This window comes from Peromyscus californicus, unplaced genomic scaffold (assembly GCF_007827085.1).
Source record: "Peromyscus californicus insignis strain IS unplaced genomic scaffold, ASM782708v3 Scaffold_3__1_contigs__length_106647218, whole genome shotgun sequence".
Lineage (NCBI taxonomy): Eukaryota > Metazoa > Chordata > Mammalia > Rodentia > Cricetidae > Peromyscus > Peromyscus californicus.
In genome coordinates, this window is record NW_026294551.1 from 33,789,490 (window position 1) to 33,811,766 (window position 22,277).

At 52.1% G+C, this 22,277-nt stretch overlaps 1 protein-coding gene across 1 annotated transcript in view; it reads left to right on the forward strand.

Moving 5' to 3' along the window:
• Positions 1-20,932, forward strand: part of Akap1 (A-kinase anchoring protein 1) — a 33,130-nt gene extending 12,198 nt beyond the window's left edge. Inside the window, exons 2-11 of the mRNA XM_052755976.1 lie at positions 6,112-7,705; positions 10,486-10,619; positions 12,138-12,264; positions 12,774-12,901; positions 14,652-14,829; positions 17,113-17,263; positions 17,635-17,702; positions 19,102-19,175; positions 19,423-19,485; positions 19,941-20,932. Coding sequence (XP_052611936.1) covers positions 6,139-7,705; positions 10,486-10,619; positions 12,138-12,264; positions 12,774-12,901; positions 14,652-14,829; positions 17,113-17,263; positions 17,635-17,702; positions 19,102-19,175; positions 19,423-19,485; positions 19,941-20,015 — 2,565 coding nt within the window. The 5' untranslated portion in view covers positions 6,112-6,138 and the 3' untranslated portion in view covers positions 20,016-20,932. The remainder of the gene's footprint in view (positions 1-6,111; positions 7,706-10,485; positions 10,620-12,137; positions 12,265-12,773; positions 12,902-14,651; positions 14,830-17,112; positions 17,264-17,634; positions 17,703-19,101; positions 19,176-19,422; positions 19,486-19,940) is intronic.
• The last annotated feature ends 1,345 nt before the right edge of the window (positions 20,933-22,277 follow it).

The window sequence follows — 22,277 nt, forward strand, 5'->3', positions numbered from 1 at the left end:
CAGAAGAGGATGTCAGAAACCTTGGAACTGATGGCTATACATCATCTTACGTGTCCTGGAAACCGAACTTATGTCCTCTGGGAGAACAGTAAGTGCCCTTAACCACTGAATCGTCTCTCCATCCTAATCCTGGTCTTCAAAAAAGCTTTCCTGGACTCTACCAATACTTCTGTAAGGGTGTGCTTGGGTCTGAGATAGTCTTCTACCTGGACCCTGAGCTTCTGGCAGAAGAACTGCTCCTTATAAGCCGCATGCACAGGTCCGAATATGTGAGTAAGCAAGGGAGCAGCTGACCTGAGAGTTCAGAAAACGCTGCTGATGGAAACTAGAGGTTTTCTTTTGCAGCCAGGCAGGGAACCCTGAGTGCCTGGTCTTCTTCCCCTCAACTCCTACCCCAGGGAACTTCCTTGTGGAAGCCAGCAGCCTGCTGCTGTTCTCCATACAGGAAATACAGGAGAGCCTGCAGGCCGGCTAGACTTTCACTTTGACTTGCCTGCCCGGGGGAGAGCTCTTGAAGGGAAGGCACATTAGCAAGAGTTTGCTGTGCTTTGCTCTGGAGAGGAGCACCAGGGCGCACACTCTCCTGGTGGACATCAGTGGAACACTGGGAGAAATGTTTGAGTTCCAATCAAGAGGGTTTGTAGACAGCTGCCCAGCACACAAAGTGGTTTGAGTCTCCCCACCAGAGCCAAGCCCACACTGGACTTGGGCTCTGGCTCCTAAGCTGTTGTTTTTATGATTGGCTTTCCTGTTGGTTACAGGTAGCCCCTTTTCCAGTAACTGCAGCCAAAACTGCCTTAGTCACCAGGGCCAGCACTGTTCTGTGCCATTCCCAGGGGTGTTTTCTTGTTTAGAAGGTTCTAGACTGTGGTTACAGGTTTGTCAGCTGGTTTGGGAGTGAGGCTTTTCAGAGAAGCCACAGGTACTTCTGGAAGGAGAAGGGATCCCTTTTAGAACCTGGAGTGAGCAGATGAATGCGAAGGCCCGCTGGCTGCAGCACGTGCCTGCCTTCAGCTCTGTGTGACTGCTTGGCCACAAGCCAGCATGCATCTATTCCTGGGCAAATGGACCCTGCTAAAAATAAGCAGGCAGCAGTTTAATTCCAGCAGATTCAAAATAGCTGAGTGTCCTCCTCACTCACCAGCCTAGGGCAGGGCTGGGAGCATCCTTGTGGGAGGCTTTCCTGACTGCAGGCAGCCTGCCTCCTGGGGGGAGAAGGTGGCCTTGGCAGCCTCCTGTTCGCTTCTGAGTGCAGAGCGTGAGGGCTTTGGGACATGCTGTGTTCAGTCCCCTTATATCTTGGGAAGTTCAACTTTAAAAACCAAATGCCAGCCTGGCAGTGGTGGCACACGCCTTTAATCCCAGCACTCGGGAGGCAGGGCCAGTCGGATCTCTGTTTGAGGTCAGCCTGGTCTACAGAGCGAGATTCAGGACAGGCTCCAAAACAACACAGAGAAACCAAAAAAATAAATAAATAAACCCCAGAAGTCAGCTGGTAATAGTGCTGCCCATCCTTCATCCCAGCACTCAGGAGGCAGAGGCAAGCAGATTTTTTTGTGAGTTTGAGGCCTACAAAGTAAGTTCCAGGACAGCCAGGGCTACACAGAGAAACCCTGTCTCTAAACACCAAAACCCAAACCCAAATGCCTGGGACAAAGAGCAACTAACAAGCTTTGTTAGGGAAGGAAGGTGGTGGGAAGCCTTGTGAGGCTGAAGGGTGTGTATGTGTGTGTGTGTGTACAAGTATGTGTGTATGTGTATGTACACATGCATGCAGGTTCATGCACAGCAGTTCTGCTTGGACTGTCAGGGAAGGTTGGCACATCTTGTCACCTCTTTTTTTTTTTTTTAATGTGTCACCCCTTACAGACTTGTCAGACCATGTAAATTGGGGGTGGGGGTGGGGAGTGGCTTCTTAAAAATTCCCAAGAAGGCTGTTTGACTGACATGAGACTGGCTTGTAGTGAGGAAGAGGGCCTATTTTCTTGATTGGTAGGAAGTGGAGTTGGTGGAGGGGCATCAGTTGCCTTGGAGAGCCCCCTGTGGGTGCCTCCTGGTACCAGACATTTGAAAAGAGAGCTAGGTTTGGTAGGTTGCATTCAAAGCCTTTGGGTGTGTAGCTCCTGATCCCAGGGCCTTTATTCTTGTAGAGAATAGCTGCTGTCCCACCCACTGTCTTGGAAGCAGGAGACAAATAAACCCTGCTCTCTACAGGGCTCTTGAGGGAACTCCCTCACACATCTTTGGTCTTTGCCTGGAAACAGCTCTGGAGAGAGGGACTTTGTCCTGAGCACTCAACCCCCCTCGCCCAGCAGGGTGTCTCTGGCCCCAGCCCAGATGGGCTATGGAACGGTGGGTGTTGTGAATCTCTTCTATTTTATTGGCAGTGTTCAGTACCACCTAGGAGGCTGGCTGGCACAAGAGAGGGAGCCTGGATGGGAAATGTCACCACAACTGGTTTCCTGGGCTGTACTTCCAGCTGAAGTCGCACAGCAGACTTCTCTACTGGGTAGGGTTGAGGCTTGGAGCCTCAATCTCTGTCCAGCAGGGAGGGAGCCTTAGGTAGGCAGTGGTAGTGATAAGCTCAGAGCAGCAGGAAGGTGCTGGTCCTGGGCATTCTGTCTGAGCTAGGATTAGGGACAGCTAGTGAAGTGATGAAGGAAGCCATTGCCATGACTGGCCTGGGCCTTGGGCAGTGTGTGGATCAGCCAGGTGCCGGACTAAAGCTAGATTGGAAGGCATGCTGTTGGGCCTTTCCTTATTGTGGTGTAGCTAGCTTCTGGGGTTTGAGGAGATAAGAGTGGGGTGACCTATAACTGAGGTAGAGGGTGGGACTGTGGGCATCAGTTTAGTTTCAAAGGGGGCAGAGCTCCTCCCAACTGGACTGGAAGCCATTTCTGTCTTAGGTACCATCACACACACATCATGACTTTGGTCTTGGCTTTCTCTGTGTTAGAGGGATAGCTGCTCTCTGAGTGTCTTTCCCATTCCACCGAGTCTCCTGAGGCCAGAGAACTTCTAGAATTCTGTAGGAATTACAAATGTGAGTCCTGCTGGGAAGGGATTTCCTAGTTAGCAAGGAGTGAGACATAGAAAGGTATGGCTGTGTTCAGATTCCAGCGCCACTTCCTGTCAGCATGTGCTTTCCTGGCTCTAGGCTGTTCCAAGTACACCATTTCAGTCCTAACACTCTTGTTACTTTTATTCCTTTATATGAATGACACTGAGCGTGGATCCAGGGAACCTCACTTTGCTGCTGGTTTTTGAGTGTGTGGAAGATGTTACAATGATTCTCAAACCTGACTAAATACTAGGATCACGTGGGTTTAAAACCAGACAAACCTGGTATTGAATCTTCCCCCTCAGATTCTGATTTGATTAGTTTGGGTGCCACCTTGGCCTCAGGCTCTAGAAAGCTTCCTTGCATCTGGGTGTGGTGGCTCACACTTGTAACCCCAGTGATAATCATAGTAGTTGAGAGTCTTAAGCTGAAGAATTGAAAGTCCGAAGCCATCCTGGGTTGCCAGTAAAGTAAAAACTTCCTCTGTGAGGGAACTGGAAAGATGGCTCAATGCTCAAGAGCACTTGCTGCTCTTGTAGGGGCCTGAGCTTGGTTCCTAGCACCCACAGGTGGCTCACAACCACCCATGAGTCCAGTTCCAAGGGATCTGATGCCCTCTTCTGACCTCCGAGAGCATCAGGCACACATACATACATACATACATACATACATACATACATACATACATACAGGCAAAACACTTAAAACACATAAATCTTTAAAAAGCTTCCTCAGTGATATATGTGAATGAAAAGGAATACAAAGACTTGTTCCTAGGTGTGGTGGTGGAGAAAGTTTGTTGTAGATAAAAGGGAAAGTGTCGGTAGAGGCAGGGACATCTAAAGAGTCCAGGGTGGACATGACTGGGCTGGGCTATGTGGGAGGAGAGGGGAACTAGATGCAGCAGCCAGGAGACCAAAGATACAGGAGGGGAGGGTAACCAAAATGTCTGGATTATATAGGGAAGAGCCTCTGGGGGAAGGGCAGCCCAGCCCCTGGACTGGAGAGTTCAGGGTACTGGGTGTGCTGTGCCATCCATACACTGTAACAGGTAAGCACTGAGGGATGCTGCGAGAACCTGGCGGCCAGGTCTGCTTTGATATGTTTAATGGGCACTCAGCCTTTGTCCCAGGTTTGAAACTCAACAATATGTGGATCCAAGTTGGAAAACCATGAATATAGAGTGCTTTCTGTTTGTAGATAGAAGTTGTAGCAAATCTTCTAAAAAGACCACACTAGTAATGAGTTCACAGTTGCATTGTGCTCGAGCTGGAGAGATGGCTCAGTGGTTAAGAGCACTGACTGTTCTTCCAGAGGTCCTGAGTTCAACTCCCAGCAACCACATGGTGGCTCTCACAGTTGCATTGTGCAAAATCAGTTTGCAGAAACTGCCCTTCTCCTCCAGCTGAAGCCTTAGTCTGAGTCAGTTTTCTTCATTGCAGTGTTTTCTGTCCGTGCACAATTTCTGTAACACTGGTACAGCCACTGAGGACTGACCCTACTGTGTATTTAGCAGTCATTGCTCTGAAAAGGGCTGGCTCCAACTTTGTCTCCACCAGTAACTTTGGTGGGGGTTCTCAAGGGCCTCTGCCTGTTCACAGGCATGTTTGCTTTATATTGTTTGTAGGTGGATCATAGGGTGGGTATGCTTATGTTTCCCCGGCTGTTACTAACGCTCTGAAAAGGTAGTATGAACTTCCCGTTTTCTTGGCTCACACCGCACATCTTCCCTCATGGATCAACTGGCAAGTAAGATGGAAGTAGGTTCCCATTCCTCAGCTGCATTACACTGAGTTATTTAGTCACTCAGGTAGTGATAGGTTCCAAACGAGGATGGATGGGTAGGTTGAGGATGAAATGATACAAGATTGAGCTGTTTGAATCTGAAGCCACAGGTACCGTCATGGAAGTTTTCCACACAGAGGGATGTTTGCAAGTCACCTGAGCCCTGGCCACTGCTCAGCCCTACTCTGCATTTTGCAGTCTCCTTGCTTTGCCTTTAGAGGTCCATCTTTACAGCTGGAAGGGATTTCTGCAATGACCTCTTCCCCTGCACTCCCATCATCCCCTTCGTTTGGGGGTAGCTAGCTCTCCTAGTCTCAAGCATTCCTCCTAACCGGAGTGTGCCTAGATCTTGTTAAAGTACAGATGTGGTTCAGTAGGACTGCACTTCTAGCAGGTTCTGGGGTGTGGGTAGCGACTGGTCTGTAGACCACACTTGAAGAAACAATAGTCCTAGACTAGCGTTCCCAGCCTCTGCTGAACATTAGAGCCAGCCAGGGGCTGAGGCATTTACATTGTCTCTGCAACCAAACACAAACCTGTGTGCAGCGGTAAGTACTGCGTCAGCGTGCCGTCGGTTGGTTGCAAGTGTACAGTACCCACACCCTAGTGGGTTTTGTTTGTTTGCTTTTGAAAAATTTCTGCACCCCAATAAGCCTCTATGCCAATGCAGCAATCCAAATCAGACCAAATCAAATCAAATCAAATTAGAAAAAGCTCAGGTTTAATGAGTAAAATGCTCCCAGATGATTTTCCGGCCCCTCAGAGAGGAGATGGGAAGAGAGACCAAAAACCACGTGTCTGTTTTCCGGGGCGGCAGTTTACTACCCTGTGGGAGTGATTCTGAGCATCTCTCGGGGAGCTGTGTTTGGTGGGCTTTCTGAGATGAGGCAGGGTTTGGGGAGAGATGGGGGAGGGTGCTGAGGTGGAGCTTCCACCAGAACATTCCAGAATCTTTGGGTATATGGATGGGGGAGGTTACTGAGGTGGAGCGTCCACCAGAACATTCCAGACTCTGGGTAGATGGGTGCCGGAGCTGAGGCGGAGATTCCACCGGAACATTTTTGTTTTTTGAAACAGAATCTTACTATGTAGCTGTGGCTCATCTGGAACTCACTATGTAGACCAGGCTGGCCTTGAATCCACAGAGATCTGACTGCTGCTGCTTTCCAAGTGCTGGGATTAAAGGGGTGCACCACCATGCCCAGCCTCCTGTACTGCTTAATTGGCGTCTGTAACACCTCTTTTCCTCTCCTCACTCTCCCTAGGCATAGCTTCTTCACCTCGCCTCCAAGATGGCAATCCAGTTCCGTTCACTCTTCCCCTTGGCATTGCCTGGAATGCTAGCGCTCCTTGGCTGGTGGTGGTTTTTCTCTCGTAAAAAAGATCGACTCAGCAGCAATGATAAGCAGGTGGAGACACTGAAGGTTGGCCCTGCCATCAAGGACCGACTCCCCAGTGAAGAGGCCTGTCCTAAAGTCCTATCTGTGCCCCTCACTGTTACACAGCCTCCAGAAATGGAACAGCTCTCTCTGGGCAAGTCTTCAACAGAACCCCCAGCCTTGCCAAGGCCACGTCAGGTTCGCCGGAGATCGGAGTCCTCAGGCAGCCTCCCCAGCAACATAGACACAAGGTCGCAGTCGTGTAGAGATGACAGTTCAAAGGTGGAACTCTCCCTGATGGGGGACGAAGCCAAATCTATTCCTCTTGGATGCCCCCTTCTCCCAAAAGATGTGCCCTTCCCCTTTGAAGCAGTGGAAGGGTGTAAGCAGGAGTTTGCATTGGGCAAAACACCTGGAAGGGGCTGGCTCGGCCAGTGTGCAGCCTCTGGAGAGAGAGCAAGAGAGACAGGCGGAGTCGAGGGGAATGGAGATGCTGTGTTGGGGGAAAATGTACCCGAGGAAGGCCTGTTGTCCCGGGAGTGTGGCTCAGAAGTAGAGAAAAGTGAGATTCCAAGCCTGGCCCCCTGGGGAGGTGGGGGAGAGGAGGTGAGCAGTGGCTCCCCACAGGTGGCTGAGCTTGCAAAGAAGAAAGAAGAACGTGTTGTCGGGAAGTTGCCAAGTAGCTTTGTGGAGCCAGTTCGCTCAGAGCTGGTTAAGGATGAGCACGCGTTGGAACCCCAGGTCAGAGGTAGTGATACTTGGGACAGAGACCTGCCTAGAGAACAGGTCAAAGAGGAGACCTTGCCTAAAAATGATGAGATTGAACAGGCTGCTTTCCAGATTATCTCCCAGGTGATCTTGGAAGCGACTGCAGAGATGCGGGCCACCACGATGGGCAAGACTATGGCACAAGTGCATCCCACCTCGGCCGCTCGGCCCCAGGAACTGAAGGAGACCTGTGTCCCAGCCATCCAGGAAACTGGCCTGGGACAAGACCCCCCAGATCCTGTTTCCACTACAGCAGGTGCCACTGCCAGCCCATTAGCAGAAGCCCTGCCACCAAAGACCTACGTGAGCTGTCTTAGCAGCCCTCTGCCAAGCCCCACCACGGACCAGAAGCCAAAGATCTCTGCACACCACATCTCCCTGGCCCCCTGCCCATCACCAGTTACCCGCCTGAGACAGTCTCTGGATGGGGCAAGTTCCCCGGGAGGAGATGACACTTTCGTCACCTGTATGTCCAACAACAGGCAGAGTGTCCTTTCAGTGACCTCCTCGGGGCCGTGCTCGGATTCTTTGAGTACTTCGGGGCTTGAAGACTCTTGCACAGAGACCATCTCAAGCCCTGGAGGCAAAGGTATCACCCCACCACTGCCAGACAGTACTGAGCCCTTCAGCAATGGGGTGCTGAAGGAGGAGTCCTCAGACTTGGGGACTGAGGATGGATGGACCATGGATGCAGAAGCAGATCAGTCAGGAGGTAGGAGGGTCTTGGTGCTTTCTTGGTGAATCTGGGAGGGCTCCCATTATTTGCTAGGCAAAAGCTACTGGCCACCCTTCCTTCTGCCACTGGTGCCACAGAACGATGCTGTCCATCCCCAACTCTGCTGTCTAGCCTCCTGTACAACTAGGCACCTCAGGTAGCTGGTGGGTACCCAAGAAGCCAGGTGACCACGAGACCCCAAGGCTATGAGAGCTGTCCATGGGTTCGCTAGCCAGGGAAACCCCCACCCTTTAGAAGGGACCAGGACTGTGGGGTCCACCAGTCAGCCTTAGTGTCGTCTTCTCTTTTGGACACCCACTCTTCAGTGGGCCTTTGGGGATGAGGTCCCCTTGATGGTACCTCCCAAGTGCCAGGGGACGGGTGAGCATCTCTTCATGATTGACTTCCTTTACTCACATGCTTGTTCCGTGTCTCCACCTGCTCTCCTCCAGAAGCCCTGGCAGGGTAAGTTCCCCAGGACAGCCGCAGCTCCGAGCACTAGCTCCGAGCACTGCAGCTCCGAGCACCGCAGCTCTGAGCACCGCAGCTCCGAGCACCGCAGCTCCGAGCACCGCAGCTCCGAGCACTGGCGGGAGGCGCGCTGCTGTGGTTGTTGCTGTGCCCTCCTCCTCTGCAGAGTCTCAGCCATCCTTTCTCTGTGCAGTTGCAGCTCCACCCTGGGAAAGAGGGCACTTTGGTAACGAAGGGTGCACTGGGTTTTTCGAGTGCTGAGCCCAGCGTAGACAGTTGAGACCGCTAACTTACAGGTCAGCAGCTCCTGACCCTGCTCTACAGCCCCCAGGGGTATTGATTATCTCCCAGTGACTTCCAAGGGGCTCATGGCTTGTTTGTCCTGGAGCATTCCCAACCATTCAGTTTCATCCAAGGAAGTTTGGGCATTTTTCTCGGGTGTTTTACTACTTTCATTAGAATCTGGGGGGCACCACACCTTGGATTTTGTCACCCTAAGATACTGTTGATCGAGACCATGATGATTTTACATACGTCTAAAAGAAAGCAAATTCTGCCCATTGTAACTGTGGGAAGCCAGATACTATAAGCTACATCCTAATGCTGGAGTGCTAAAATGTTAAGAAAAAAATTTGCATCTTAAAATGGGCAAAAGGGAAGGTTTTTAAAAAACATCTCAAGAATAAAGGAGTTTCCATTTGCCTGATGCCTGTTACTGTAACGAATGAACCCCTCAGCCTGTTCCAGCTCTGGACAGAGTGTTAGTAGCCGTGCAGATGCCTTGCGGCTTCTGAGACCATAATAAATGGGTGGGAGGCTCAGGGTGGCCCGTTGGTCATAGCCCGAGGATAGGAACTGGTTAAGTAGGTGGGCTAGCAGCACTGGTGTTCTCAGGTTAGCCTTGACCCTACTTTGGGCACTTCCCCTAGGCTGAAGCTCAGGGGAGACGGGAACAGGACTGCCTGGCTGAGGGAGCTGGAAACTGGTCAGTGAATGCAGCCTGCTGAAGGCCTGGTATGGTTCTGAGTTACTCCTGGGATCCATTGAGATGTTAGCAGGTATTAGCCAGTCCAGCTCTCTTGGACGGAGGCCAGGGCGGTGTGGCAGTCAAACCCCAACCAGCCTGATTTGCTTCCAGAAAGCTGGCCAAGCAACTTTCTTGGGTGCGTAGGTGGGTGGGTGGGGTCTTTGCCTAAAGCCCAGTGTTGAGGGACGCCACTTTGGAGGTGACTCTTCACCTAGGGGTGGAGAGTTCGACTAGGCCTTAGTCTTTTATATCCAGACAGATATGGATTGCTTGGAAAAGTGTTATGTCCTGAGTTTGGGGAAACCAGGTGGAAAATAGCCTAATTAGTTGGCTCTCAGGAGTGATCCAGTTCAGGCCATTAAGTTGGTATCTCAGCCAGAGCGGAGTCTCTTCACTTGCCCTGGCTGGTCGCTGGTGCTTGTTTGGTCTTCCTTTTCTCCTGTTCCTTTTTTACAGGGGTTCTTTAGTCGTGTCCTAGGGAAGAGTTGAACGGCCTAAGTTGGTGCCAGACTCACATCCCCCACTGTCCTCTTGGAATAATGAGCTTGGTTTGTCTCCCTTTCCGAGGGCTGTTTGAGCCACCCCATAATCAGAGCTTCACAAGCCAAGCCCAGTGGGGAAGGGAGGAAGCCCACCAGCCTTTGTCCACACCCGGCCAAGACCAGCGGGCCCTGATTAGAACTGAGAATGGGGCCCTCAGTAGGCTATCACTGTGACTGCCCACTTACCCCTTCCCCGTGCCCCCAGCCTGGGGCCTGAGGCCTTGGAGACTAGAGACCCTTGGTCTGGGAGGCTGGCACATTTGGAAAGAGAGCAGGATGGTTGTGACACTCCTGGGACTGTGGTCATCTTGTTAGCTCCCCTCCCCACCATACCCTGCATCCGCCTCTCCCTGGGCGGAGAGTCTGTCTCTCCCTCGCTTACTACGTGTGTGTCTGTCCCAGCAGCTGTGGCTAGTCACGGCTGCCAAATAAGCACGCAGGACCGCTAAGTGACAGGCTAAAATTAGGTGTGTGGGTACCCTAGGCCTCCCTTCATTGGGTTTTCCTGAGCCTTCTCGTCTGTGAGCTGAGTGCTGTTTGCCAGGCTTGCAGAGGGGTGTGCGTGCAGGGCCTTCCAGTGTTGTGGACTTGGGAAGCTGTGATAGTCAGAGCTGAGCTGTGTGTGTGTGTGTGTGTGTGTGTGTCTGTCTGTCTGTCTGTCTGTGTGTGTCTGTCTGTGTCTGTGTCTGTGTCTGTGTCTGTGTCTGTGTCTATATACACCGCTCCCTCCCCTGCAGGTTCGGACGGGAACAGCATGGATTCAGTGGACAGCTGCTGTGGGCTTACGAAGCCCGACAGCCTCGAGAATGTCCAGGCAAGCTCCAACCCTAAGAAGGTTGACCTCATCATCTGGGAGATTGAGGTGCCAAAGGTAAGGGTGGTGACATTCCTTTAGGCCGGATTCTGTGGGAAGTCAAAGTTCCCTTAATGCCAGGTTTAAAGAAGGCCAGTGAGTTAGATGGGCCAGGCTGGGAAGCTGCGGGGCAGGCCACCCGACTTCATTCTTCCCTCACCCACATGCTTGGCTAGTCCCCCAGGCTCCCCTGTGTGGGCTGCGGCTCAGATCTTCTTAGAAAAGCTAGCAACCGTCAGCCTGAGGACTGGGCATCAGACCCCATTCCAGCTCTGCGCTGTAAAGTGCCCTAGACAACTGTGGAGAGCTTAAACTGCCGTAGACAACGGAAGCAAAGGCAGGGCAGCTCTAGCTCCGCCTGGGAGCAGCTGTGAGCATGCTCATCCCTCTCACCTCACGCTGCAGCTGTGAGCATGCTCATCCCTCTCACCTCACGCTGTGTGATTGTTAAAGCCAAGATTGTGGTGTTTTAATTAATACTTCTAAATATTTAACAATTTCATTTTCCCGTGCCGGTCTTTACAGTTTTAACTGCATTATTCATTGAATGTCTGCTGCTTCCCTGGTCCCTAGTGCCCGAGTGGTTTCTAGCCCCCTGCTGTTAGAACCTAACTTATTAGTGCTTATCACTGGGGCTCAGTAGTAATTGGCAGACTGCTTACTCCCAGGGCACTTGGCTCCATGCTTGAGCTGGAGACCTGGCTCAGTCTGAACTTTGGGTCAAGACTCCTATGCTGACCCCAGGCTGCTGGCTCCCGTAGTATTCTTCTTCTCCGGTGACCTTGTTAGCAATTCTGCTCTCAGTGGTCACAGAGGGCATGGTGAGTCAGGCTCTGGATGAGTAGGGACCAGGTCCCTTGCCACCCTCCAGGGCTGGGGTCGTTTAGAATTGTTGTGGAGCTTGTCTTACATGCTTAAGTCTGGCGTCTTCTGTTTGCCTTGAACTCTGGTGCACTAGGCCCTTGTACATGCTATCCCTTGTCGGGGGGGGGGGGGGGATACGGGGACGGGACGGGGACCTGAGTGTCCTCAGGCTTTCATTGTCCAACCCGTTTCTTTGTCTGTGGCTACTAGTGGACTAAAGGGACAGGGATATGAGAAATTGGAGTTGACCCTTCTAGCAGTGAAACTTGAGAGAGAGAATGCATGTATGTGTGCGTGCACATGTGTAGGAGGGATACGTGTGTGTGTGCGCGCGCGTGTGTGTGTAGGAGGGATACTGCTTTAATGTTCTGGGTCTCGCCCACATGGTTGGGATGAGACGCTGAGTCCCGGGCCAGACTACCCCTTCAGCTGCTTAGCAGCTGTGTGGTCTGGGTGGGTCCCAGAGCATGTCCCGGCTCATTTCTCTTCATGTGTATCAAGTTGTCTATTCCGTTGGTTCTGTGACTGAACCTAAGTGCTTAGAACAGTCCTGAAAAATAAATGCTGGCACCAACAGCGTGAGCTTGACTTGACACCAGACAAGCCTAGGTCTTTGGGCAGTGAGCAAGGAGTTGGCTTCCCGTTTCCCTCATCTCTCTCTCTCCCTGGAAGCACTTAGTGGGTCGACTGATTGGCAAGCAGGGTCGGTACGTGAGTTTTCTGAAGCAGACGTCTGGTGCCAAGATCTACATCTCCACCCTGCCTTACACCCAGAACATCCAGATCTGCCACATAGAAGGTCAGTGGTGTGCCGCCCTGTGCTTAGCTCCCTCGCCTGAAGCGTAAGGCAGTAGCATCAGGTTGCAGTTGTCCATTTGGAATGGTAGCCTCTGAACAGACACTGCAGACTTCTCGGTAGAGGGCACCCTGGGTGTCTTCCCTTCAGGCTCCTCCAGTTCAGGGGCTTGTTTGCAGGACCCTGTCCTTCTGCACCCCCTCTGTCTGGCCAGGATAAGGATGGGTGCTCAGTAGACAGGGCCAGGGTACTGGGGCACAGTGTCTGTCACCCACGTTTTCCTCACAGCACAGGTACCTTCTGGCCAAAGCCATTCGTACCTTTCCCATCTGGCAGCTGCTTTGTGTTCAAAGCATGGGTCAGGTCGGCAAAGGGGGTGGGTTTAAACTTGATTCCTAAAGCAAAGCCAAGTGTTTGGCCCGTGAGAATCCTGTGGAGTGGCACGTGGGTGGATCTGTGTTTGCTGTTCCTTTTCTCTTACAGTGCCTGTGTGTCCTGTCCCTTGCCCTTAGGCTCTCAGCATCATGTAGACAAAGCTCTGAACTTGATTGGGAAGAAGTTTAAGGAACTGAACCTCACCAATATCTATGCTCCACCACTGCCTTCGCTGGCACTGCCTTCCCTGCCGATGACGTCTTGGGTGAGCATGCTCGCCAGGATCCTACTTCTTGTCCCCTCCCCTAAACTTATCCCAGTAGAGAGGCTGTTAGTGCGTGGGCCTTTTGGCCCACGGTGTTGCCGACCGGCATGTTCTCTGAAGACAGGATGGACACTGGCAAGGGGCCAGGGCCTCTTGACCCCACACTGGGAGGACTATCTATTCCTGCCACTTGGTCATGCTTTCTTTTTTCTAGGCATTTGCCTAAAGAGAACTGAGCCAGGAGACTGGGTATGGGCTCCTAAAAAGCTGGGGCTGTACCTAGAGTCACTGCCCAGCACCAGAGGCCTTGGGTAGGATCTGCTGAGAAGGATTTTGGTGAGACTTAGATGGGTCGTTAACATTCTTTCTAGTCAGCTGAGCTGAATAGTGGCCCTGGTGAAGGATTCCCTCCTCTTCCATCTCCCCAAGAACTGCCTGGAGTGTAGTTGGTAAATGCAGAGTCCCCAGGCTGGAAGCCCTAGAATTTAGCAGAAGAGAAGCTCATGTCTCCAGAGCAATGAGCAGGCATGCCTTGGACCCTCAGTTGGGCCTTTTGTCCTTGGGAGTAGACGCATAGAGTTCTGTTGCCACAGACTCTTCACTGCATTCCACAGCTGGGCTGACAAGCTGCTTCAGGGACATTGCCTCTTTGGGTTTGGCTTAGGACAGTAGGTGTTTCAGCTGTGGTCCCCCACCAGAGATCCTTGTGCGGTAGTGGGGGTGGGCGGGGTGTTCCTTTCTTTCACTGTGGGCATTTGGGAGTGTGCTGGGCCCCACTCCATGCCTTATGCCTGAATTAGCGATTTTCCCAGGGGCCTTGTGGTAGCCTCTCTTCTTAAACAATGGAGTAACTAGTATAGGTGGTTGCCTTCCCTTGTGTTCTGCTTGCTCAGTGAGACTCTAGGTGCTTTGAAGTCAGCAGGGCTGGGGACCCATAGAAGTCAAAGGAAGTTCTTGGGGCCACCAGTCTTGAAGGTGCAATCCAGATCCTCCAGGGTGCAGAACCCTGCTTTGCTACCTATAACTTAGCATGGTAAAATGCTAAGGGGAAAATGGTACTGGAGCACAAGCCTTTTAGAGAGCCCCGTGACCTCTTCTAGGACCTTGCACCTGAGGCCTTAGCAGCTGAGCACACATACAGGCCCCCCACCCAAAGCCAAGAGATGAGGGGACACCTGTGAGGGTGGAGGGAGTACGATCTAGGGGTCAAGTAGAAGGCACAGAGTAAATGGGACATCAGCTCTGTAGACCTTAGCAGACCTGTACTGAGGCTGCCGCTTGCTCTTCAGAGGCAGAGATGTGCTTTCAGGCAGTAAGCTCCGAAGGGGTCTGAGGCTGCCCACCCAGTGTGCTCAGGCAGGTCCTGAGCAAGCTGCTCACCCCCCATATTTACCTTCCTTGAGTCTTACGGACTCATCGAAAGAAGTGAGGGGGAGGAAAGGCAGACATGCTCCAGGGGATGGACCCTTGCCCAGCTGTGGACCCCTGGATCTTCAGATCCAGCACTACAAATACAGTTGGCCTCCAGCTGCCTAGTTTGGACTAGGGGGGTCTCCCTATCCGATCCTGAGGTGAGGCTGCCCCTAATGGCAGGTCTCGGTATTACAGCCAACAGCCTCCAGAACGTTGCTATCTGGGTGCCATATTGTTACTGATGGTTGTGTCCGTCCATAGACTTGCCCTGGGGCCTTGGGCAAATCCCAAACATGAGAAGAACTGATACAGTACTGGCTGCCTCTTCCTCCTCCAGCTCATGCTGCCCGATGGTATCACCGTGGAAGTCATTGTGGTCAACCAGGTCAACGCAGGGCACCTGTTTGTACAGCAGCACACACACCCCACCTTCCATGCGCTGCGCAGCCTGGACCAGCAGATGTACCTCTGTTACTCTCAGCCTGGAATCCCCACCTTGCCCACCCCAGTGGAAAGTAAGTGCTGCCTAGAGAATCAAGGAGCATTCTGGGTTCCAGTCAGGCCAAGACATGTAGGCCAGCTGGGTTGCCCATCCCGCACTCAGTCTGGACCAGAAAACTGTTTGGGACTCCCTTGAATGACAGCATCCCTGAGTTCTTACATTGTCATAGAATCGTGCTGGATTGAGCTTTCTGGCTAGCTAGTGTTTCCACTGACCAAAGCCGTAGCATTGGAGTGGCATTTTTCTGGGGGACTCAGATCATAGTCCTGACACTTTATATCTTCTTTTTAATTTTTTAAAATTACATTTCTTTGCTGGGCGGTGGTGGCGCACGCCTTTAATCCCAGCACTCGGGAGGCAGAGGCAGGTGGATCTCTGTGAGTTCGAGGCCAGCCTGGACTGCCAAGTGAGTTCCAGGAAAGGCGCAAAGCTACACAGAGAAACCCTGTCTCCAAAAACCAAAAAAAAAAAAAAAAAAAAAAATTACATTTCTTTGTTTTATATGTAAGTATTTTGCCTGCATGTATGTATGTGTACCACATGTGTGCATGGTGCCCATGGAGATCAGAAGAGGGCTTCAGGTCCCCTAGAACTGTAGTTATGGATGGTTGTGAGCCACCATGTGGGTACTAGGAATCAAACCCAGGTCCTCTGCAAGAGCAGCCAGTGCTCCTAACCACTGAGCCATCTCTCCAGCCTGGGCTTTGTGTCTTGTAAGTGGCGTGATACCCAGTGCTACCCAGGCTCACCCACCAGGCAGTAGAGTGATAGCAATCTGTCATGTAGAGCACTTCGGGTATGTACTTGTCACCTGTGCGGTGGTTGATGTCGCCACATGACAGGTGAGGGAACGTCTCTGAAACGGAGGGACTGGAGCAGACAACACTGGGTAACCCGTTACCTTTGTTGCTTTCTCAGTGGGGGGGACAGGACTAAATGTCAGAACCTTCTTCTCAGTCTCCTCACAGACTTTGAGGCATGAAGAAAATTTTGACGTTCTCTGTAGCAGTTTTGTTTGCCCCCCTTTTGGAAGAATGAGGTTTAATTGTCATCAGATTCTTCACTGCCCAAGGGTGGCTGCACCAGGGCGTCACTGTCTGGATCAGGACCAGTGTAATCGGCTGCTGGAGGTGCTGGGGTGCTGTTGTGACCCTCCTCCTGTGGCTGCCCAGCTCGATGGCTGCCTGGGGACACTACATCCTGAGGCAGAGGCTAGATGGTGTGAGCTACAGACTTAGGATGTTCTTCTGGACAGGCTTTCCATCAGAGTGGTTGTGGACTGGCCTAGACCAGACTCTAGGTACTGGCCTAGACCAGACTCTAGGTACTGGAGTAGACCAGACTCTAGGTACTGGAGTAGACCAGACTCTAGGTACTGGAGTAGACCAGACTCTAGGTACTGGCCTAGACCAGACTCTAGGTACTGGCCTAGACCAGACTCTAGGTACTGGAGTAGAACAGACTCTAGGTACTGGCCTAGACCAGACTCTAGGTACTGGAGTAGACCAGACTCTAGGTACTGGAGTAGACCAGACTCTAGGTACTGGCCTAGACCAGACTCTCGGTACTGGAGTAGACCAGACTCTAGGTACTGGCGTAGACCAGACTCTAGGTACTGGCCCACTGAGCTCTGCTGTGTTTGGCAATTCTTGATTCCTTGGGGACTTTTCCTTAGGCACCGGGGCTGGGGAGGTAACTCAGTGAAATGCTTTCCACGGGATGAGTTTGATTTCCCCTATTAAAAAGATATATCTGTGCGTGCGTGTGTGCGTGCGTGCATGCATATGCGTGTATGCGTGTGATCCCAGTACTAGGGAGGCAGAATCCCAGGGTTCACTGGCCATCCATCATTTCAGAAACAACAATAAACAAAAAGGCACAGTGTCGTAGGAATGGCAGCTAGGGTCACCCTTGCCCTCCCGACGCGTGCACGGACACACAGACAGCAGGCCCCTCACCCTGTTTGCTGAGCTCTATGTTTCATGTGCCTTCTTTTGGTCCATGTGCTACTTTCAGGCTGCAGCAGATTTCTGAGTCACGGCTCTAAACTGAAGGCCCTTCTGGGTTGGGCAGCTTTGGGACTATGTTAAGCTGGATTTCCCGCGTTCTGGGTTTTCCTTTGTTCGTCTTGAGCTCTGGGAGAGGTTTTGTGGAGGATTCCTATTGTCCCTGTCCGCTGCCCATGGAAATGCATGCCTCTGACCATGTGGGAAGGTGGGGAGCAATGACCAGGGTGGCCCTCGCAGCCCTGCCCTAGGCCAGACGTGTTCCACACACTTGTCCTCCCGCCCTGCAGTAACGGTTATCTGCGCTGCCCCTGGTGCGGACGGGGCCTGGTGGCGAGCCCAAGTAGTGGCCTCCTATGAGGAGACCAATGAGGTGGAGATTCGCTACGTGGACTATGGTGGATATAAGAGGGTGAAAGTCGACGTCCTCCGGCAAATTAGGTGAGTGGGATTTCTTGGCCAGTCACAAGTCACCGCTGCATGACATGGGGAGCATGGCTCAGTTCTACCCAGCTTCAGGTGGGGCTGGCATCTCCCCCCTGCTGCCAGCTTTGTGTTAGCAGAGTCAGGTGTAAAGAAACACGATGGCCTGCCTCAGCTACACAGAACTAGAAGGCCGGTCTGTGGGGGAAGCCCCAAGTGTCAGGCATCAGTGGTGATTTTGGTGAAGGAAGTCCCTGTGAGTCAGGCCTGGAGCTGGTACCCTGCGTTAGGTGTGCACGTCGCCCTGCCTTGTAGGTGGTTGTGCTGAGTAGAAGGTCAAGTCACATACTGGTGGTCTCTGTTCAACTCATCCTTTCTTGCCTTTCTAGGTCTGACTTTGTGACCCTGCCATTCCAAGGAGCAGAAGTCCTTTTGGACAGTGTGGTCCCACTGTCAGGTACCAGGCAGAGCCTCTAACTGTGGGCTGGGCACTTGGGCACCGGGCTTTCTTGAATCCCTCCTCTTTCTTGTCTGGAGCCTGGGTCGGCATGGTTGGTGCCACTGTTAGCCTCTGGTTGAGTAGGTCTAGACTGAGGCCCAGGATCTTGGATTTCTAGCAAGTCCCCAGACGAAGCCAATACTGCTGTGGCCCTTATCTGGGATCTGCTGATTTGCACCTTACCAGCTGCCAGCTTGAGAGGCTCCAGTGAGGTACTTCAGCATGTGGTCCAGAGAGCCAGGCCGGAGGTCAGCACGCTGCTCAGTACAGTCACCGCTCCTTAGAGCGCGCTGGGGACTGTGCTGACCTGTGTTTCTGAGACCGGAAGCATTGCTGGAGGGAGAGTGCTGCCGTTCCTCGGCCTGCCTGGCCTCTGGCATGAGGGGGTGGCGCTGTGAGAGTCACATGTGTGCTGATGCAGGAAGGGGTCAGCTCACAGCTGCTCTGGCCGCCGTCGGTAAAAGGCTGTTTAATGGTCACCCTCCCTTCTTCCCTCCCTCCCATGCAGCCCCTTCAGATCCTGTGCTGTGTAGACACACTACAGTGTAGGCAGCCATGCTGCCCCATACTTGTAATCCTAGTACTCAGGCCAAAGCAGGGGGATTGCCGTGAGTTTGAGGCCAGCCTGAGCTACATAGACAACAAGACTCTCTTCTAAAAGAGTAAAACAGAAACATCACAGTCTAGCCAGCGTCCTGTCAGGAGACTAGCAGACTCTCTGTTTCTCTCTCTCCTTTTTTGCCAGCCTTTCTCCATTCTGTCCATCTAAGCAATCTGGCCAGACCCACCAATAGGCCCTCCTTTATCACAAGATTCTTCCACCACACCTTGCATGCTCCTGCCTCCCACCCTGTCACTTCCTGCCTGGCCATGTTCTTGTACATCACTTTCATAAGCCAGCCCAGTAGAAGGCACCTCAGCGTCCTGCCTGTTAGAGGGCAGCTGCCTATACCAGACCTACCATTTGGATTGGAATGCTGCCTGTGCCATGGTGGGAGCCCGTTGGCCTCTGGGGATCAGCCTTTGCCTGTAAAGTGGACACGCCCTCCTGTCTTCTGGGGCATTGCTGGTTTGGTGGAGGTGCACACCCCTGTTCAGCATAGCTGGCCCCCAGATAAGTGGGAGTGAGGCCCGCGTGTATCGAAGGCAGCTTTTCTGTCTGCCCTGCGCCTTGGGGTGTGCGTGCAGCCGGGGCTTCTCTGTTCACCCACTGGAAGTCACAGAGGCATAGGCTCTGCTGGCAAGATGGCTCTCCTAGACCAGTCCTGAAGTCTGCCGCATCTGGAGCAGCCTGCAGGTGACAAGACTGTTGGGCCCAAGCGGGTATCTGAACACTCTTTCCTTTTTTCTCCTCAAGATGACGAGCACTTTTCAGCCGAGGCAGACGCAGCCATGAGCGAGATGACAGGCAACACAGCCTTGCTGGCCCAGGTACGTGCTGGGCAGGAGGCTGGCAGACCAGCCAGGGGCCGGCAGTAGAGGCTCCTACCTAGTGCAACCAAGTGTCCGGGCTCCTGGGGATCTCACATTTAAACTCCTGTGCTCATGAGCCTGGAGTGACTGGCAAGCTTGAAGAAGTTCAGAAGCCAGGCCCGGCACACTCCTGTAACCCCAGCCCTCTGTAGAACTTGTCATGCACAGTGCAGCCTCAGCTGTTTTCTCTGCCCGTGCCCTCCAGGTGACAAGCTACAGTGCGAACGGCCTTCCTCTCATTCAGCTGTGGAGTGTGGTTGGAGATGAAGTGAGTCTGCCCCTTGCCACCGAGCTGCTCTCAGTGTGCTAACTGGGAACTTGTTCTGGCATCGTGGACCAGGGCCACCAGGGGACACTGGGTTCCACGGGTGGGAAGAGTGGCATGGAGTGGGTAGAGGCTGGATGTGCTGTTGACGTGGAACTTCGGGGACAGCCTCTTCCAACACTTAGTACCCTAGTGCCAAGCTGGGGAGACCCTGCTCTAGACCTTCCAGGGTCTACTGTCCATTGCCCCTGTCCTTACTGACAAGGCTCAGCTTTCTTCAAGTTGTTAGAAGCCTGTGCCGAAGTGCAACAGCATGTAAGGAAGAACCCTGTTGTAGTTATGCCCTGTCTGTACCTGTTCCCTGGCTGATGACTGGGAACTTGGGTAGGAGAACCCACGCTGTCTTAGACCTAGCCCCGAGCTGCCATGCAGAACTCTCACGAACACTCTGTTTCCAGGTGGTGCTGATAAACCGGTCGCTGGTGGAACGAGGCCTTGCACAGTGGGTGGACAGCTACTATACCAACCTCTGACCTCGGCTCCCTGGGCTACACCAGGCTTTTTTGCACTGTATTAGATTGGGCTTGGCACTCAGGACAGAGATTTAACATCAGAGTAACAAACATTGTTCTCGAGTCTTCTTTCCTCCGTTCTGTAGTCCTGCGAAAAAGACGCTTCCTCCCCGAGGAGCCATGGGTTCTTTTCAAAGCCTTAGCCCAGCTGGAGGCTGTTGGAAGGAAGGTCTCTTCACCAGGTTGTCCTGTTCCCATTCCACCCAAACCCCACACGCTGCAGCAGGCAGGCCAAAGCGGGCGTGGGGCTGGCTGAGAGGGTCTATTCCGTCTTTATTCAGGGAGTGAGACTGGACTGACTATTATCGATCCCTGTAGAGCTCATATGGATGAATTGTTGGTGTTTAGCCAGTTTTTATATACTTCCTCCAGGGGTCTAGGAGCTCAGACTAATTTTTAAACATAGATGTAAATATGGAACAGTCATCACACCTGACCTCTGAGTCGGGGAGGGGGCGCTAGTATCTTGCCAAGCCTGGTTGTCATTTATAATCATTTTCTATTTGTGCAAACTCTGTAAATATATGTTTAAAAATGTAATATTTTGTACAAGATACACTGGAGAACAAAGGGAACTCAAAACTCTTCCACATTCTTCACCCGGCAATAGAAAATCCATCCCACAGACTGGGACTGCTGCCCCGCTGCCCAGCCAGGGCTCCTGCGGCTTCCTGTGCACAGACACGAAGTTGTATGAGGAGGTTGCCATTTGGGGATTTTTTTTTTTTTCTGTACACATTTATTTAAAAAAAAAAAAAACTTGTTGAATTATCTTGCAATGGTGTGTTTGACTCTTTTATAGACTGTCTTTAGCATTGTGCAATTTAAGAATAACTTAAGTATCTTGGACTTACATAAATCTTGAATTGTATAAACTATATCTTTGAGTCCATTTTTCTTCGTTGTGGCAAAGATTTGGGGGTAGGGATTGAGGAGGGTGGTTGTGAGTGGTGTGGTCTGTAGAGGGTCCAGCTGTGGCTCTCCGAAGACCCTGATAAAAGAAGACCGCATGATCTTGGAAGGCATTTTGGCCAGCTCTTCCCTTCATCCTACCCCTCTGGGTGGTGGCCAAGCTTCCTCTGGCTTCTGCATTCAGAGAGTACAGGGTCTGGCGTAGGGGAGGATACAGAAGGTGGGGGTTGGAGAGGCACAGGGCTCCACAGTCCTTGTGACTGAATCAGAGTGCTTCCCTTGGGATGGACAGAGTGTTGACAGACTCCTTGGGCCAAAGCCGCAGGGTCAGGGGGGAGGTAGACTCTTGGGCTCTCAGATCTTAAGGTCTCATCATTGGAGGAGGATGGTTCTGTAGGACATGGTTGGGAATTGGGGAGGGAAAGCAGGTTGGAGGGCCAATCATGAAGGGCATGTGCTCTTCAGTCACTCTGCAAAGGAGAAGGTTTCTGGAGTTTTCCAGACAAGCTCACCTGAGACTCCTCTGACTTACTAGTGGGATTACGTCAAGGAACATCTTAGCATGAACCAGAAGCATATGGGAGAAGAGATCTTGACTGCTGGGGATGGAAGGGCTGGGCTGCAATGCTACAGTTCCTTCCAGTTCGATGCAGGAGTTAGTGTCCCCTGAACCCAAAGAGACAGTCAGTATGGCTGGTTACAGCAGAGCCTGGATTCTGGGGTTATTGCTGTAAGCAAGTACAGCTTTGGTTACTCAGGATCAGCATCCAGCTCCTGAGAACTGGTCACTTGTAGCCATCACAGGCTTAAGGTAAAACAAGATTAGGCACAGCGGGTATAGAGAACTTCCCACAGTGAGCCAAAGGGTGAGTGCTTTTCCAAGAGCCACCCCCCCCAAAAAAAAAGATTTTTTTTTTTCTTTTTGGTTTTTTAAGACAGGGTTTCTCTGTAGTCTTGGCTGCTCTGGAACTCACGCTGTAGACCAGGCTGGCCTCGAACTCTGATCCACTTGCCTCTCAAATGCTGGGACTAAAGGTGTGTGCCACCACCACATGCCTTTAATAATAAAGTCAACATAAAATGTATTTTGATCCAGCTGTGATCTTCACTGCACACCTGTGTCTGACACATCTGCTCTTGAGTTTTCATCTGACTCACCTTTAGACTGAATTTTTTGTTGTCAGGACAGAAGAGCCTTCAGTGGGAGAACGTGTGTGTCTTCTTGACCTGCCAGGCAGCAGCGTTGTTAGCTGGGTGTCCCTTGCCAAGAATTCTGTCCGCTCCACAACAAAAATGTGCCCTTCAGCCCCT